Consider the following 16,626-nt stretch of genomic DNA (forward strand, 5'->3'; position numbering starts at 1 on the left):
CTAAAAATGTGCAACTTTCAAATAAAATTGATACTGAGGATTTAGCTTGAAAATCATTGTTTATATACAGATAATTTGCTTAAAGTCCCCTAGCGGTTAAAAATCGAATTAAAATGTTTTAGATTTATATGTATATACACTTAAAAATATACGCTATTTACATTTTAAATAGATCATGCGATATTAAAAATAAGTACAGTTTACTAAATAGTAAATAAGTATTCACTTGTTGGCTTCTTTATAAAGACTATTAATTTTTTTTAAAGGAATGGAAATCTTAAGTGCATGTGAAATGCTCCTCAGGTTACCTCCCTCTTTCCCCCAATTTCCTGTATCGGCTACGGTTGGATAGGGAAAGGAGGGGAAGGAGTTTATTTTATGTTGCTTAGTCATACTTAATAATAACAATTTGTTTTATTTTCCCGCGCCAAAGCATTGCCTGGTAAGGGATATTAGATATTAAGGAATTTGCAAGTTTAGCTTGACATGGGATATTTTGTTTATCTTTCCATATCAAAATATGAAATTCATTCAGCCAATTTTTATTTTCTAGGATAGGGACAATTAATATCGCATATATCCATTTATCTTTTACATATAATGGACGTGATTTTTAACAATCGCTTGTACATGTTTATCTATTTCAGATTCATCGCTGGCTTCCTGATCCATTTGGTTGATGGTTTTACGCGCATACTGCTCAGGTATTTTATTACTATTACCCAAAACTTTTCTAGGTGGGGTGAATTTACTTCGTGTTTTCCCAAAGCGGGACTCGGGATGTGGAGGCTCCCCAGCTTTCTTTTTGTTACAGTTCTGTACTACGTGGCCGGGGATATTACAATGCCAGCATTTAATACTTTTACTCCTCCCATTAAAGGCTCCTATGACGCCCTCGATTTGATCCCAAGCAATAGGATCATCCTCATGATCTACCCAAGAAGGAACCTCATCAGGTTCTTCGGTTAAGTTTTCCTTATACACTGCCGTGTTAGTGGGGGTATTATCTTCGATAATGCTGATTATGGGTTGTTTTTTCGTTTCCGCAGAATTTTTGGGTAGGAACATTTCCATGGCTTGGGAATAGCAAGCCGAAAGGTTTTCCTTGCTAATGTGGCCAGACCCATCCCAATTAACGTATCTTTGTCCGAGGGTAATAAGTTTATTTAAGTAAGCGTTGTAGTCATCCAAAAATTGCATACCCTCAACATAATTGGCCATGTCCATGGCAAGGTTTGAATACAGTAAATTTTTGCTAACGTTAAGGTAGAATTCTTTCCACTTCTTTTTAGGTATTATGCCAGGGTTCATGAGTTTGAACACCTTAAGTTTGTTCTCAAAGTAGGTGTCAAGGGGTTGATTAGTCTCCTGTTTTAGTTTGTAGAAGTACTGCGAGGCTACTTCTGGATCCGAGAAAGGAGTGACCAGCCTTCTGATCATCAGGTAATAACTTAAGGCAGATAAGGCCTGATTTCTTTCAGGCGTAATTAGGTCCCCTAATCGTTCCCCTCTAGAGTCATAAATTCGCTGGTATAAAATATCCTTAAAAAGGATTGGGTCACAGATTCTGTATGTTTTTGCAACCCTCCACAAATTACCGAAGAAATTATCAAAGTCGGCTCTGCCGTCCCACCTAGGGGCATCCCTCGCAAAATCGGAATCCCATTTTTGTCCCTTAATAAAGCATTCTTTAATAAAATCATCGTCGGCGGCGCTGGTTGCTGCCGTCGCGGGTGTGCCTGGTGTGCTTCTTGTAGAGGGTCTTGTTGTTACATTGGGTGCAGACCGTGCAGATCTACGGAGAGGCTCTAACGACTTAATCCTATCAGGGATACAGGGAAACTTTTCCAATAAAGTTTTTTCGTATTCCGTTAGGGAAGTTTCCCTTACATTCATCCAATTGTCATTATCCGCCGGACCTACAAAGCCTACAATTGAATAGGCCATACAACCTGGGGCTGCAATTCTATCCTTGGCGACCCATTCGGTCACGCTTATCTTTTGTTGGACCGATAACCGGTCGTAAAAAGTGGCATTAATTGAGTCGTCACCTATGGTGTTAAAATGAGTCATGTTGAGACTTTCGTTTAACGTTTTTTCCGCAAACAATGGGCCTAGATTTCCGTCCGCTGGGAGTTTTGATACCCTACGTTTTAGGTCTAAGATGTCGGTATCGGCTATTAATCTGCGATGTGATTCCCTGTCCTTAAACCCTGCCCATGTTGTTTCTATTTCGAGCTTCATAATCTCGGATTCTTGTTTTATCATATCTCTATAATGTGACGAGTATTCGTTTAATTTAACGTTTAACGCTTCCGTTATGAATTCTTTGATTTTTTCAGGGGAAAGTGGGTCTGACTGCAGCTGCGTGTTATCAGGGACGGCCGGAGCCGGCGGAGCCGGCGGAGTTTTGGTTTTATCGCCATCCCCCTTCTTGGCATTATCGGTCATGGTGCTGGAGCTGTAGTGTTCGTTAACACTTATTTGTCTACCACGAACTTTTTAAGAACCTGGGAGTATCCCTTTCTTCCTATTTTAGGGAGAAAATATGGAAATATGTGAAATTAAATACTAGTGTGAAAATAAAAGGCGGGTTCCTTTTTATCTTTATTTGGCAGTTTGCCACGAAATAATTATTAGCAATATTCTGTAACAAATTGTTACTAAAAACTGTTTCCGTGAATAAACTTAGTTATCAGGAAAATATTAATTTCACTTTGCAATCGAAGCTACTTTACAGTTTGATTTTGTCTGTACGTTAATAATTATCTATACCTTCCCCCCTCAAAAATTGAGTGGTAGACAAGACTGCGCCAAAATGACGTAAGAGGGGATGTACAGACAGACCGGAATACGAGTATAGAGTAGCTTCGGCGCAATTATATATTAATAATATAACAAAGGTATTTCATAAAAAATACAAGATTTATTAAGCAATTAAACTGGTTAGAATAGGCAGAATAATGGGATGATTATTTATGGAATATATTTAGATATGATATCAATTAAAAGCTTGGACGTCTCGTTTTCTGTACAGGACAGAAAACCACGTGCACAGGAATAAGGAACTAAGACTGTCGACAACCTAGCATATAGGTATACAGTCTACCGAATGTAAGCTGGTGGTGAGATGTTCACACAAGGCCTACATAAAATCAACTAGCTCCACAACGCAGCAGGATGGAACAAAGTGGCGGTTACCAGTGTAGGTCTGACTCAGCTGGAGAAGTATAGGAATGTGGACAGGGATGGAAATGCATAAACTTGAATGAAGAAGGCACTATGCCACACAGCGTATGAAAAAATCCAATGCTATTGGTTAAGAAAGACATCCAATCACTTGAATTGACCAATAAGAACACAGCGTAGGATAAAATCCAATGCTATTGGTGGAAAAAAGACATCCAATCACTTGAATTGACCAATAAGAACACAGCGTAGGATAAAATCCAATGCTATTGGTGGAAAAAAGACATCCAATCACTTGAATTGACCAATAAGAACACAGCGTAGGATAAAATTTAGTTTTTCATCTCATTCTTATAATAAGTCAGCTAAAAAGCTGCTTTAAAGCAGTCGGACTGCTATAAATGATATGAACTTAAACTTGCTCCATATTGATGGAAATGTTGACAAGAAAAATCAGAGGTCTAGCTTTAATAGCATCTGAGTTAATCTCATTCTAATGAATTATAGAGTAGCGTTGCTTTTAAAAAATTTCGTCTGCTTGAAAGTCCTTTTTAAGTTGAATGTTTATGACTGATCATCTACGATAATAAATGTATTGTATCTTGTAAGATAAAACGATGTTTAATGCCTATAAAAACATACATTTATTTTACATTTAACCAGGGATAAGGCAATGCACGATAAATTGATGCACATCCCAAATGATGGTAACAAAAATAATCTCTCTGTAGATTAAAATTATTGGCGGCAAAGTTTGGACGCATTGCACATCCCAATCAAAATTTATTACAAGAACCCAAAGTTTTGATGTCAACAAATGAGAGAATGTGTTAGAAAACTTTGGGTACCAGCATAATTTACAATACATTGTCCCCACCCTTCCTACATTCACCATAGTACAAAATTTCTTTCATTTTGTTTCAAATCTTCGCTACAGAAAGATAATATTGTGCTTGATATTTTTTCTCAAAAAAAAAAAAAAAAAATCCACAAATCTTTAAAATCCGTGAAAATGTAATCCAAAATATTTATAAACATGTAGATCTACATCTATAAAGGGCCGCTTTATTCAAGGAGATTTTAAAAACAAGCGAATCTCTTATATAATTAAATTACATACTTTTTACACATGTGTATATTTCACATAGCAACTCTATTGTTTGGGGATCTTAAGGGATAAGACAATGGACGATATATGGATACACATACCCAATGATTTCAATCAAAATTACCCCATTCTATACATAAAAATTATTATTTGAAATGTGTGAACTCAATTAGTTTGTAACAAACCAATCACATTTCAATAATAGTTATTTCTCGCATCGTATTATAAACGGCTTTCCGCAGATATAGAATGTACAATTATGAGATTAAAACTATTTTTTTTTAGCTCCGAGGTGCCGAAGGCACCGGCTAAAAAAACTGGTTTCAATCTTATGATTGTACATTTTTATATTCGTAGAAAACTGGATATAATACGATGCTAGACATAGTTTTTTCGTATGGATGAGAACCGGTTCCTATCCACCGGATTCGAATGAATACGAGAAAAGTATTTAAAGTTTTTGAGCCATCATTGCATAAGATAAAGTAGTTACAAAAATTTGGGTAAAAATGTAATTTACAGCTTGCAATGTCAAATCAGGACCAACAAAACATGGGAAATAATCCTAAAAAGTTTATTAACTTCGCTAATCATGAATGTTAACATCTCTTTTAAAAAATCTACCAACTTTAAGGCCATAAAAAAAAGTTAACCCAGATTATTTTGATATTGCTCCAGTTGTGGAGCATGTTGAGTGAGCAGGGTATCAAACTCTTGCGCGTTACACCCGACAACCTAAAGGGGACTATGCACGAACAAGAGCAAGTGAATCTAAGCACCTTCCAGCAGCGAACCGGAGTATTTTTTTAGTGAATATACTAGGTTTATCTATAATACAAAGTAGCTTGATGTCTGTCCGTCCAACCGTCCGTCCATCTGTCCGTCTGTCTGTCTGTCTGTCCGTCCGTCCGTCTGTCCCTTAAGATCTCGGCAACCGCTGAACCGATCAGATTCTACTCTTCAGGGTATATGTGGTCATGTGGTGGTTTTAAGCTATTTTCTTGGGGGTGGGGTGGGACACCCCTAACCCCCCCAAAAAAACAAAAAATTATTTTGAATTTGATACTGGGGGAGATCCAATTTTTTTCCCCGAAAATTTTGAAATTGATACTGGGGCAGCTGCAATTTTTTTTCCATGAAAATTTTGAAATTGTTACTGGGGCAGCTTCAATTTTTTTCAAATTAATTCTTGGGGCAAAGGCCCTAGAGGCTAGGGGCGAAGCTGCTAGTGGTTTATATAGTTATATCAACTTATAAAATCATGTTTCACCATACCTAGTATATTCATTAGGCTATAAAAGTTTTCCGGAATTTTAATAAATATAATAGATTTGAAATCTGCATAATATTTTAAGGAATTTTTATAAAATTCGTTTTTTGTATAATTCTTTATCTATAAGCGCAAATACAAATTAAGTTAAATAATTTTGACATCTGTGATTGGTGGATTGAAAACTATCTGCGCTCTGATTAGAGAAGCTTAAGTGACGTACATCATTCAACCAATTAGAGCGCAGGTAGTTTCCAATCCACCTATCCTATTGGTCAAAATTTATTAACTAAAATTGGATTTGCGCTTTTAAATAATGAATTATATAAAAAACGAATTTTAAAAAAAATCCTTAAAATTTTATGCAGATTTCAAATCTATTATATTTATTAAAATTCCGGAAAACTTTTATAGCCTAATATTCATCAATAAAATACTCAGGTTCGCTGCTGGAAGGTTCTGAGATTCTCTTGCTCTCGTTCGTGCATAGTTCCCTTTGTAAAAATATTGAAGTTTAGCAAGATATTATACGGTTTTACCTACGATAAATACATAAGGAAAAAGAATAGGATTAATACCTCTGGGGACGGTAGATAACGGTTCCAGGACAAACGCAGGAGTCCCAAACGTTGGAGTGGACAAACGCAGGAGTGTTAAAATATTAATTTAAGTAAGTATTTCTATACAGGTTAGGTTAGGTTAAGATTTGAATATATAAATTAGCCCCCCGCAGGGGTTAGGCTTTTAAAAAACCTAAAATATGGTCTAAAATAGGTTAGGTTAGGTTAGGTTAAGTGTCCACTCCGACGTTTGGGACTCCTGCGTTTGTCCTAGGACCTAGATAACATCTTAGGGACAGACAATTATATTAGACCCCAAGGCAATTAAATCCTAACTATTGCAGACAACTAACTCTTTAATTGCACGAACTTGGTCTGGAAGTCCTAACTGTGCATGGTAATGAGTTGTGCCTGTTTTGTAAAATAAGGCATTCCTCTTACTCTTGAAAAATTTTAAATAAGGGAGGAGTGGGTTTGCTTTTTTGCATAGGTTGCGTGATTTCAGGATTTTTTTTAGAATAAAAAAAATAATTATTTAAATAAACTACAATATAGATTCAAAAGTACAAAATAAATTATATAAATATTTTTTTAATTATAAAAATTATATTTTAATACCATAAAATAAAAACCGGCATTTCTTGTTTTTAAAGAAAAAGAATAATTATTAGTAAAAGATAATTAATTCTTTTAAAATGTATAAACATTTTTAATACCTTCATAAGTTGCGCCTTCATTTCATCCGATAAAAATGCCATTTTTGATACTTTTTATTAACACTTATAATTCACTTTTATTTATATTTTTACAGTTTTGAATAGAAGTTTTTGAGTGGACTTTCCTTTCTGTGTATATCCTCTTATTTGACTAAACATATTTTACACATTTTCTTATTTAGCTTTCTGTCACATACACACATACACACACATGCGCACACAGACACACATACACATTACACACATATACACACACACACACACACACACACACATACACATTACACACATATACACATACACGCACACACACATACACACACGCGCACACACACATACACAGACACACACACACACATACACATTACACACACACACACACACACACACACAACACACATATGCTCTATAATTATCGTGCGTCGGAAAGTCTTATTTTATTTCATAAAGTTAAGATAAGAAGTTGAAATTATGAAATGAATAGGGTAAGAAAGGACATTTGACTGCAAATTATGCTAGTACCCAAGGTTTGATATACATTAAGATATATAAGTTTTCCGGAATTTTAATGTTAGTGGGAGATTTGAAATCTGCATCAAATTTTAAGGATTTTTTTTATAAAATTCGTTTTTTGTATAATTCTTTATCTAAAAGCGGAAATGCATTTTAAGTTAATTAATTTTGACCAATAGGATATGTGGATTTTAAACTACCTGCGCTCTAATTGGTTGAATGATGTACGCCACCCAATCAGAGCGCAGATTTTTTAAATCCACTAATCAAAGATGCCAAAATTAATTAACTTAAATTGCATTTCCGCTTTTAGATAAAGAATTATAGAAAAAACGAATTTTATAAAAAAAATCCTCAAAATTTGATGCAGATTTCAAATCTCCCCCTAACTTTAAAATTCCGGAAAACTTATATATCCTAATATACATATTATCTATCTCAGGTTTGACAAATTGGGGAGTTATATCAAATCCTGATTAGGTTGTACGAACTACAAGCAGTGTCAATTTTTTTCCACACATAATTTCAATCTACCAGAGAGGTAATTTTGTGTATCATAATTGAGGGTATGCATCAAATTACGGTTATCTTAACCTTTAAGACCCGATGATCAAGAAATAAGAATGGATTTATTATGACTTGGATCTTGCACCAGATTATCGTGAGCTCTAATAAAGTAAAACTTGTAGTTGGCTAAATTATCGATCTCCCCTTCGAGCCCCTTTACTCCATACCCTCCCTTCCAACTGGATGAACAAACTTACCAGTTAGTGAGGTCCAAATTAGCAACCTAAATTGTAGAAATTTTTCCTTTTCATATAATCATATATATTCTAAATCCATAGAGGAGAAGAAAATAAGCGAGGAAAAGGGAGAGAAAATTGACGTTACAGACGGATGGATGGACGGACAGATGCGGACACTTATAGAGTTATAGAGTAGCTAAGCTACTGATACAGCTGTACTTCTTATACAAATAATTGTTCTTGTTATTATAGGGTTAAGTATTTCTACTTTTACAATATACAAACACACACACACACACACACAAACATGTATACACAGACAGAGATTTACACACACATATACACAGACAGAGATTTACACACATATACACAGACAGAGATTTACACACACATATACACAGACAGAGATTTACACACACATATACACAGACAGAGATTTACACACACATATACACAGACAGACAGAGATTTACACACACACACACACAACTATATACACAGACAAAGATTCACACACATATACACAGACAGAGATTTACACACATATACACAGACAGAGATTTACACACACATATACACAGACAGACAGAGATTTACACACACACACACACAACTATATACACAGACAAAGATTCACACACATATACACAGACAGAGATTTACACACACATATACACAGACAGACAGAGATTTACACACACACACACACAACTATATACACAGACAAAGATTCACACACATATACACAGACAGAGATTTACACACACATATACACAGACAGACAGAGATTTACACACACACACACACAACTATATACACAGACAAAGATTCACACACATATACACAGACAGAGATTTACAAACACATATACACAGACAGACAGAGATTTACACACATACACACACACACAACTATATACACATACAAATACACATTTACAGACAAACAGACAGTCACAAACATACACAAACACGCTGACAGACACACATACGCGTATACACTAAAACTGACAAACAGAAACAAACACACAGACTTACTAACAGACACTAAGACACACACAAGCACACATACACACAATGACAAACAGACAGTCACATACACACCCAAACACACACCCACACCCACAAACACTAATAGACAGACAAACAGCATACCTGCATAATATGTATGCAAATACTTTAACTGTAGTGTTAAAGTATTTAAAATTATGTACTTCATATTAGAGGATCTAAAAATATATGACATTTTAAATTACCGCGAAAAAAATTTGCTCGCTTTTTTATGAATTTATAAGACAATAAACAATAAATTGATATACAACCCAAATGCTGTTTAACAAAATTACCCCTGTCTAATTGAGGTTATAATATAAGACACAATAAAAACTGTCCCGAATTTGTATTAATTTTGAGGAACACGACTCCAGTTACGTCATATTTTTCTTTCCCGAAAAAGGGAAGGGGGAAAGAAAAAAAAGGGAAGGGGGGAAGAAAAAAGAGATGGGAGAAAAGGGGGTTTTCCCCATCTCTTTTGTAGAGATTTCCTTCCCCCCTTCCCTTTTTCGGGAAAGAAAAATATGACGTCACTGGAGTCGTGTTCCTCAAAATTAATACAAATTCGGGACAGTTTTTATAATATAATATACTTGTATAAAACTATCAGGATGTATAACTGCCTATTTGTGTGCAATGATGGATCTATTAAACGATATGGTTCTCCTTCTCAGTGAAGTTCCATATATGTTCATGAATATTTTATCATAAGAAAAATCGTAACCCTCTCCCCCCGACACCAAAAAAAAAACCACAGGCTTCTAGGGACGTAGCCGCACGTCATTATAAAAAAGTAACAGTATGTCCGTCTGCCTGTCTCCGTAACTAATGAACCGATATGGTTCTCCATTACAATACTCATTGGCCAAGGGAAGGTTCATAATTATTTGGGGGGAGGTTACTTACACCCTACCACTTGAAATTGGTCCTAGAAAAAAACATACCCAATTTTTTTGTTACATTACTAGGCTGGGTCTGTTCGTCCGTCATTTTGTTCTATGATTTACACCCAATGTAGATTAACCTTGTTTTAATTTTTTATATATATAATATCAAAAATATTATATATGTTTTTAACTGTTATTGGTGTGCTATTTTTGGACATAACACTCAATGTTTTGTAAAAAATCATGAAAGAAATATTAAAAACAAAAAATCACCCAACCTCGTTTTTCGTCGCAAATTTGAAATTTTGCTTGCAAACAGAAAGTCAGAAACATGCTGATTTTTTTCTTTTTTGGCAACAAATTTTTGTATTTTAGAATTATCCTATTCATCTGATTCTTTGAGTCCTGGTAGGGAATATCAAATACACCTTCTGCACAGTGATGCCAAAAGTGTTAGATAAAAGAGGAATTTTTTTAAAATTTTAACTTGTCTTTTATAGTAAATATTTATCATATGCAATTTTATGTTTACACAGCAGTAGTAGGAACCATTTTAACATTTACCGGATATCAAAACTATCTGGTTACCGGATATCCGGCTGATTTATGATGCCGGATATCCGGCCGTAACTGGATATCCGGCATCATAAATAAGCCGGTTATCCGGTATACGGCTAAAAAAGTATCCGGCCCAACCCTAGTCTACAAAACAATTTGAGAGTTGGGTCCCAATTGTTAAAAGTATATGGTGTCCTATGAATATGTACTATGTTAGGTCTATGATTTATTATCTATGATGGGACCTTTTATTCTACCATACTTTCACTTTAGACATACATTAGACGGTACAACATATTCAAAATTGCAATTTTTAAAGAAATAATGCAATTTTTTATGCTTAGTTTGTTCCTTTGTCTTAATACTTGCGGCTTCGTCCCCAGCCTCTAGGGACTTTGCCCCAAGAGGTTTGATCAAACTAATTTTTCGTGTTTTAGATTTTAAAGAAAATTTTTTAAAAAAATTTGGGGGGATTTTTTTCATTTTTGGGGGGGGTTAAGTGTGTCCCACCCCCCTAAGAAAATAGTTATAAACCTCCCCGGGACCTGTGAGAAGCTACCCTGTAAAGGAGAACCCGATCGGTTAAGCGGTTAGCGAGATCCTTTGCTACAAACAAACAGACAAACAAACAGACAGACAGAGAGACATCGTTCTACTTTGTATTATAGATTGACCAGATATGAAGCTATTTGTATTTTAGATGGTAAGATACATTTATTTTTCGACTGAATATAAGATAACAAAGATGTTAAAAATTTATTTATGCTATTATAGAATTATAGTAAAATTTAAGGAAGACAAAAAAAAACATTTTAGTATGTTATATTTATCTACAATACGAGTAGTAATATACATAAAAACAAAGCTAAATTGTAAATTAAAACCATTATCTATAATACAAAGTAGAACGATGTTTGTTTGTCTGTCTGTTTGTATGTCTGTCTGTCTGTTTGTTTGTAGCGAAGGATCTCGTTAACAGGGTAGCTTTTCATAGGTCCCGGGAAAATTTTTAACTATTAACTTAGGGGTGAAGCCGCTAGTTAGTTATATTTCATCTCAATATAAATTTATATTTTCAACAAGACGCATACAGAAGTGAAATGTAAATAAAAAGCACAATATCCTATTATATAATTTTTATATATTATGTATTAATTTGTAAAACTGCAAATGATAAATATGACCTATTTTTGTCTCTTTAAAGATTCCCTTTAAACACCTCCCCCTTTTATATAAAGATGCTAATTTTCCCCCAATCCCAAGAGGATACAAGCAGTAAAAAACCCCGCAGGGGGCACAATTTTCTAACACTTCTTTCTCATTTAGTCTTTTAAAAGGATTCAAAATGCATGGACATATATCTTTTTAACTCTTATTTTATACATCTTAATTGGAACTGATGATCTATTTTTATAGAGAAACATATGTATTCCTCCAATATAATAATCCTTATACTAAAGTAACTGGATGTTTGTCTGTCTGTGTGTCTGTACCGAAGGATCTCGCTAACCGCTGAACCGATCGGGTTCTCCTTAACAGGGTAGCTTCTCATAAGTCCCGGGAAGGTTTATAACTATTTTCTTGGGGGGTGGGACACCCCCAACCCCCCCCCAAAAATGAAAAATACCCCCCCCAAAAAAAAAATTTTTTTTTTCATTTTTTAACTAAAATTAAAAATGATGGTGGGGGGGGGGGGGGGGCACCTTAATCAAAAAAAAAAAAAAAAAATTTCAACCCCCCAAAATATTTTTTAAAATTTTTCTTTTAAAATCTAAAATAAGAAATTGGGTTATCAAATTCGACTCCCCCCTCCTCAAGTTCCCCTAGAGGCCTCTAGGGGCGTAGCCGCTAGTATTATATAAAGTAGTAAGCGTTTTTTGTCTGTCTCAAAGGATCTCGCTAACCGCTCACCCGATTTTGTTCTCCTTTACAGTAAAGCATCTTATATGTCCTTGGAAGGTTTTAAACTTTTTTTGGGAAGGGTGTATTCAACCCCTCCCCACCCCAAAAAAATTTTTTTTTACTCTTTTGAAACTCAAATTTAAAATGGGATGAGGTCGACTTTTCCCCTCCTACCTTAAGTGCCTCTAAAGGCTTCTAGGGGGCGTAGCCGCTAGTGTATTGTATAATGTACATGTTTCAAACACAAAGGGGATGAATTGTGAAATACAGAAGTGGGCATAATATAAGCTCACTAGGTCATGTAAGGTTGTCTGTGTGTGTGTGTGTGTGTTTATGTAGCCAAATTAAGGTTGTCTGTACAAATTTGATTTATGGTGGTTGGGTAGTTTTCTTATCTCATCATGAGGTCCTTTCACATAAAATATATTTCAAGCACTAGGTATTCAAACCTCCCCGTTATTTTAAATTAAATTGAAAATAACAGGGTGTAATGTTTTTAGTAGCTAAGCTACTCTATAATTCGAAATGTCCGCCTGTCTGTTAGACACCAAATGGGGATATGTGATTTTCTCTCCAAACATCCTGTTACTTTATTATAAGGACTATGGGCTACGCTAATAACCAATTTGTAAAAATTTAGATTTTATACGAAAAAATGAAAATAAAATTTTTTATTGGGGTGGGGGTCGCCCCTCTCCACCATTTTTAATTTTTTTTAATTGAAAAAAATATTTTTTGGGAGTTGGGTAATTCTTCTAGAGCCGATTTCTCTTTGGGGGTGGTGGTACCCTCCCCAAAAATAGTTATAAACCTTCCCGGGACCTATGAGAAGCTACCCTGCAAAGGAGAACCCGATCGGTTCAGTGGTTAGTGAGATCCTTCGTTACAGACTGACAAACATTCTGTGTCTTTATTATATACTAGCGGCTTCGCCCCTAGCCTCTAGGGGCTTTGCCCCAAGAGGTGATAAAAAAAATAAGGCGAAATTCGTTAAAGGACCAAGGAAATCTTCTAAAAAACATAAAAGACTAAGGAAATCGAAATCTTCTACAAAACATAAAGGACCAAGGAAATCTTCAGCAAAAAAAAAGAAAAAAAAAGGAAAATAGAGAAAAAAAAATGGGGAGGGGATTTTTTTGTTTTTGGCAGGTTGGGGGTGTACCACCCCCCAAGAAAATAGCTTAAAACCACCACAGGACCAATAGGTATATACCCTGAAGAGTAGAATCCGATCGGTTCAGTGGTTACCGAGATCTTAAGCTTCAGACGGACGGACAGACAGACGAACGGACGGACGGACAGACATCAAGCTACTTTGTATTATAGAAGGATTGCTATTTTAAATACAAGAATATAGCCTAAAACCACCACAGGACCAGTAGGTATATTTTCTGAAGAGTAGAATCCGATCGGTTCAGTGGTTACCGAGATCTTAAGGGACGGACGGACGGACAGACATCAAGGTACTTTGTATTATAGATGTTGTTTTGTCTGATATATGTCTAGTCTAAAGTGAAAGTATTATAGAATATAAGATGGAATCTATCCGAAAAAAGCCAGGTCATAGCTAACATAATACATAAAAGGACACTAGTTTCTTACAAACATTTAACAATTGTTGGTACTTGCTTACATGTGGTAGACTGGAGCACCGAAACCCCCCCCCCCCCCCCGCTTAGTTTTGACAAAAATCAAAAATAAGGGGGGGGTAGTTTTTTAATGTCTGGAAAACGGCAAGGAGGAAAAGTGCTCAGCAAGGCAAAGACTTAACCCCCCCCTTAATTTTGAAGAAAATCAAAAATAAGGGGGGGGGGGTAGTTTTTTTACTGTACAACACGCCAGAAAGTTGAGTGAGGTAAATCAAGAAAATCCAGTATACCAGAGGGGAAACCTTATTACAGGGATATTCATGTTTTGGGGCATAATTTCCTTATTTACTGGCCAAAGTCAATAAATAAGGAAATTATGCCCCAAAACATGAATATCCCTGTAATAAGGTTTCCCCTCTGGTATACTGGATTTACTTGATTTACCTCACTCAACTTTCTGGCGTGTTGTACAGTGAAAAAACTACCCCCCCCCCTTATTTTTGATTTTCTTCAAAATTAAGGGGAGGGGTTAAAAACTACCCCCCCCCTTATTTTTGATTTTTGTCAAAACTAAGCGGGGGGTTAAAAAACTACCCCCCCCTTATTTTTGATTTTTGTCAAAACTAAGCAGGGGGGGGGGGGGTTTTCGGTGCTCCGGTCTTCACATGTAAGCAAGCACCCAATTGTTACCCAACCCCACTCTCACATTGTATTATAGAAACAGATCTATAGTATAGATGAATATACAGATAAATACCCCCTTGATCAATGACCTTTTTCGTCTGCTAGTTATATTTTTTCTGCCACTTGGCAGTGTTAAAATTTCCGTTACTATTGGTTGATTTTCAAAGACCCAATTGATAGTCGGCACAAGGTCATTGCGATAGGGGAATACATTTATTCAGCCTTTTCTCCCTCTAGTGTTTAACTCTAATGTCATAGACATCATTACATGATTTTCAGGTGTGGCTCATAATCCGGTTCTATTCCAGCGGATGTTGGTCGGTTTGGAGGCCATACTGGAATATCTATTTTGTAATGCCTCTTATCAATCTATAATACAAAGTAGCTTGATGTCTGTCCGTCTGTCCGTCTGACCGTCTGTCCGTCTGACCGTCTGTCCATCCGTCCCTTAAGATCTCGGTAACCACTGAACCGATCGGATTCTACTCTTCAGGGAATATACCTACTGGTCCTGTGGTGGTTTTAGGCTATTTTCTTGGGGGGTGGAACACCCCCAACCCCCCCAAAAATAAAAAAAAACCACCCTCCCAAAATTTTTTTTTACATTTTTTGTAAAATCTGAGTAACTGCTGATCAAATTAGGCTCTACCCTTCTGGGAATATACCCACTGGTCCTCGGGTGGTTTTAAGCTATTTTCTTGGGGGGTGGGACACCCCAACCCCCCCAAAAATAAAAAAATCCCCACTTCCAAAATTTCTAATTTTTAAAAATTTTTGTAAACAAAAACCAGTAATTGGGGTGGGGGAACCCCACTGCAACATGGGGTTAAGCTCCCATGAATCCCCCCCCCAAAAAAAAAAATTAAAATATTTTTTTTTAGATTTTAATTTTTGTGTATGCGAACAACCTAGGTTTAATTTTTACGAATTGAAATTTTTGTGTATACGGCAAACAACCTGGGTTTAATTTGTACAAATTAAAATTTTTGTGCATAAAACGCACAAGCTGGGTTTAATTTTACCACAGAGGAATTAAACAAAGAATATTTTTTTTGAATATTTCTATTTAGGAGGGTTGACTTCCCATTACTTCATAGGGCGAAGCCCCTAGAGGCTAGGGGCAAAGCCGCTAGTCCTTATAATAAAGTAACAGGGTGTCTATTTGTCTGCCTGTATTCTAAAATATATACATATAATATATACAAAATAGTTATAAACCTTCCCGGGACCTATGTGAAGCTACCCTGTTAAGGAGAACCCGATCGGTACAGCGGTTAGCGAAATCCTTCGGTGCAAACAGACACACAGACAAACATCCTTTTCCTTTATTATAAGGATTTCTGAATGATTTGTAAACTTTAGTTTACATATTCCAGCATTAATTACAATAATAGTTATTTATCGCATTTCCCGCCAATATTGAAATTAAAAATTTTAAAACCAGTGTTGTTTCCCCTAATGGCTTAGAGCTGTAAAAAAAATGAGGTTATCTTTTATTTTGAATAATATTTATAAAATTTGAGTTTAACATTTTTAACTTAGACATAAGTTGGGTTAACCCTTATCCGGTCTAGCCATTGATGTTGTACCAAATATTCCTCAAAATACTAAATTTAACACAAGGACGTCCAAGTTTTTTTATTGGGGCGGGGGGGGGGGGGGGTAAATTTTTTTTCTTTGAATTTTGGAGGGGTGCCTAATCACTAAAATTCGTTTTTGGGGAACGGGTAATCAAACCTCCCTTGGACTTCTCTGATTGAACACTTCAATTTAACACTTTGTCTGCGAAATAATTGTCTTAATATATATAGAAAGTAGGCGTTTCCCATTAGGCAAGAATCTTGTGGGTCCT

At 35.7% G+C, this 16,626-nt stretch overlaps 1 protein-coding gene across 2 annotated transcripts in view; it reads right to left on the minus strand.

The window, feature by feature from the left end:
* Positions 1–7,000, minus strand: part of LOC145333641 (protein-lysine N-methyltransferase SMYD4-like) — a 58,065-nt gene extending 51,065 nt beyond the window's left edge. For both annotated transcript variants that reach the window (XM_080178813.1, XM_080178812.1), the window contains exons 1-2: positions 6,844–7,000; positions 4,951–5,032 (exon numbers count right to left, since the gene is read on the minus strand). In XM_080178813.1, the coding sequence (XP_080034939.1) occupies positions 4,951–5,032; positions 6,844–6,885 (124 nt within the window). In that variant the 5' untranslated portion in view covers positions 6,886–7,000. The remainder of the gene's footprint in view (positions 1–4,950; positions 5,033–6,843) is intronic.
* Positions 7,001–16,626: the final 9,626 nt, after the last annotated feature.

This window comes from Acartia tonsa, chromosome 12 (assembly GCF_053477335.1).
Source record: "Acartia tonsa isolate MP-2025a chromosome 12, ASM5347733v1, whole genome shotgun sequence".
Lineage (NCBI taxonomy): Eukaryota > Metazoa > Arthropoda > Copepoda > Calanoida > Acartiidae > Acartia > Acartia tonsa.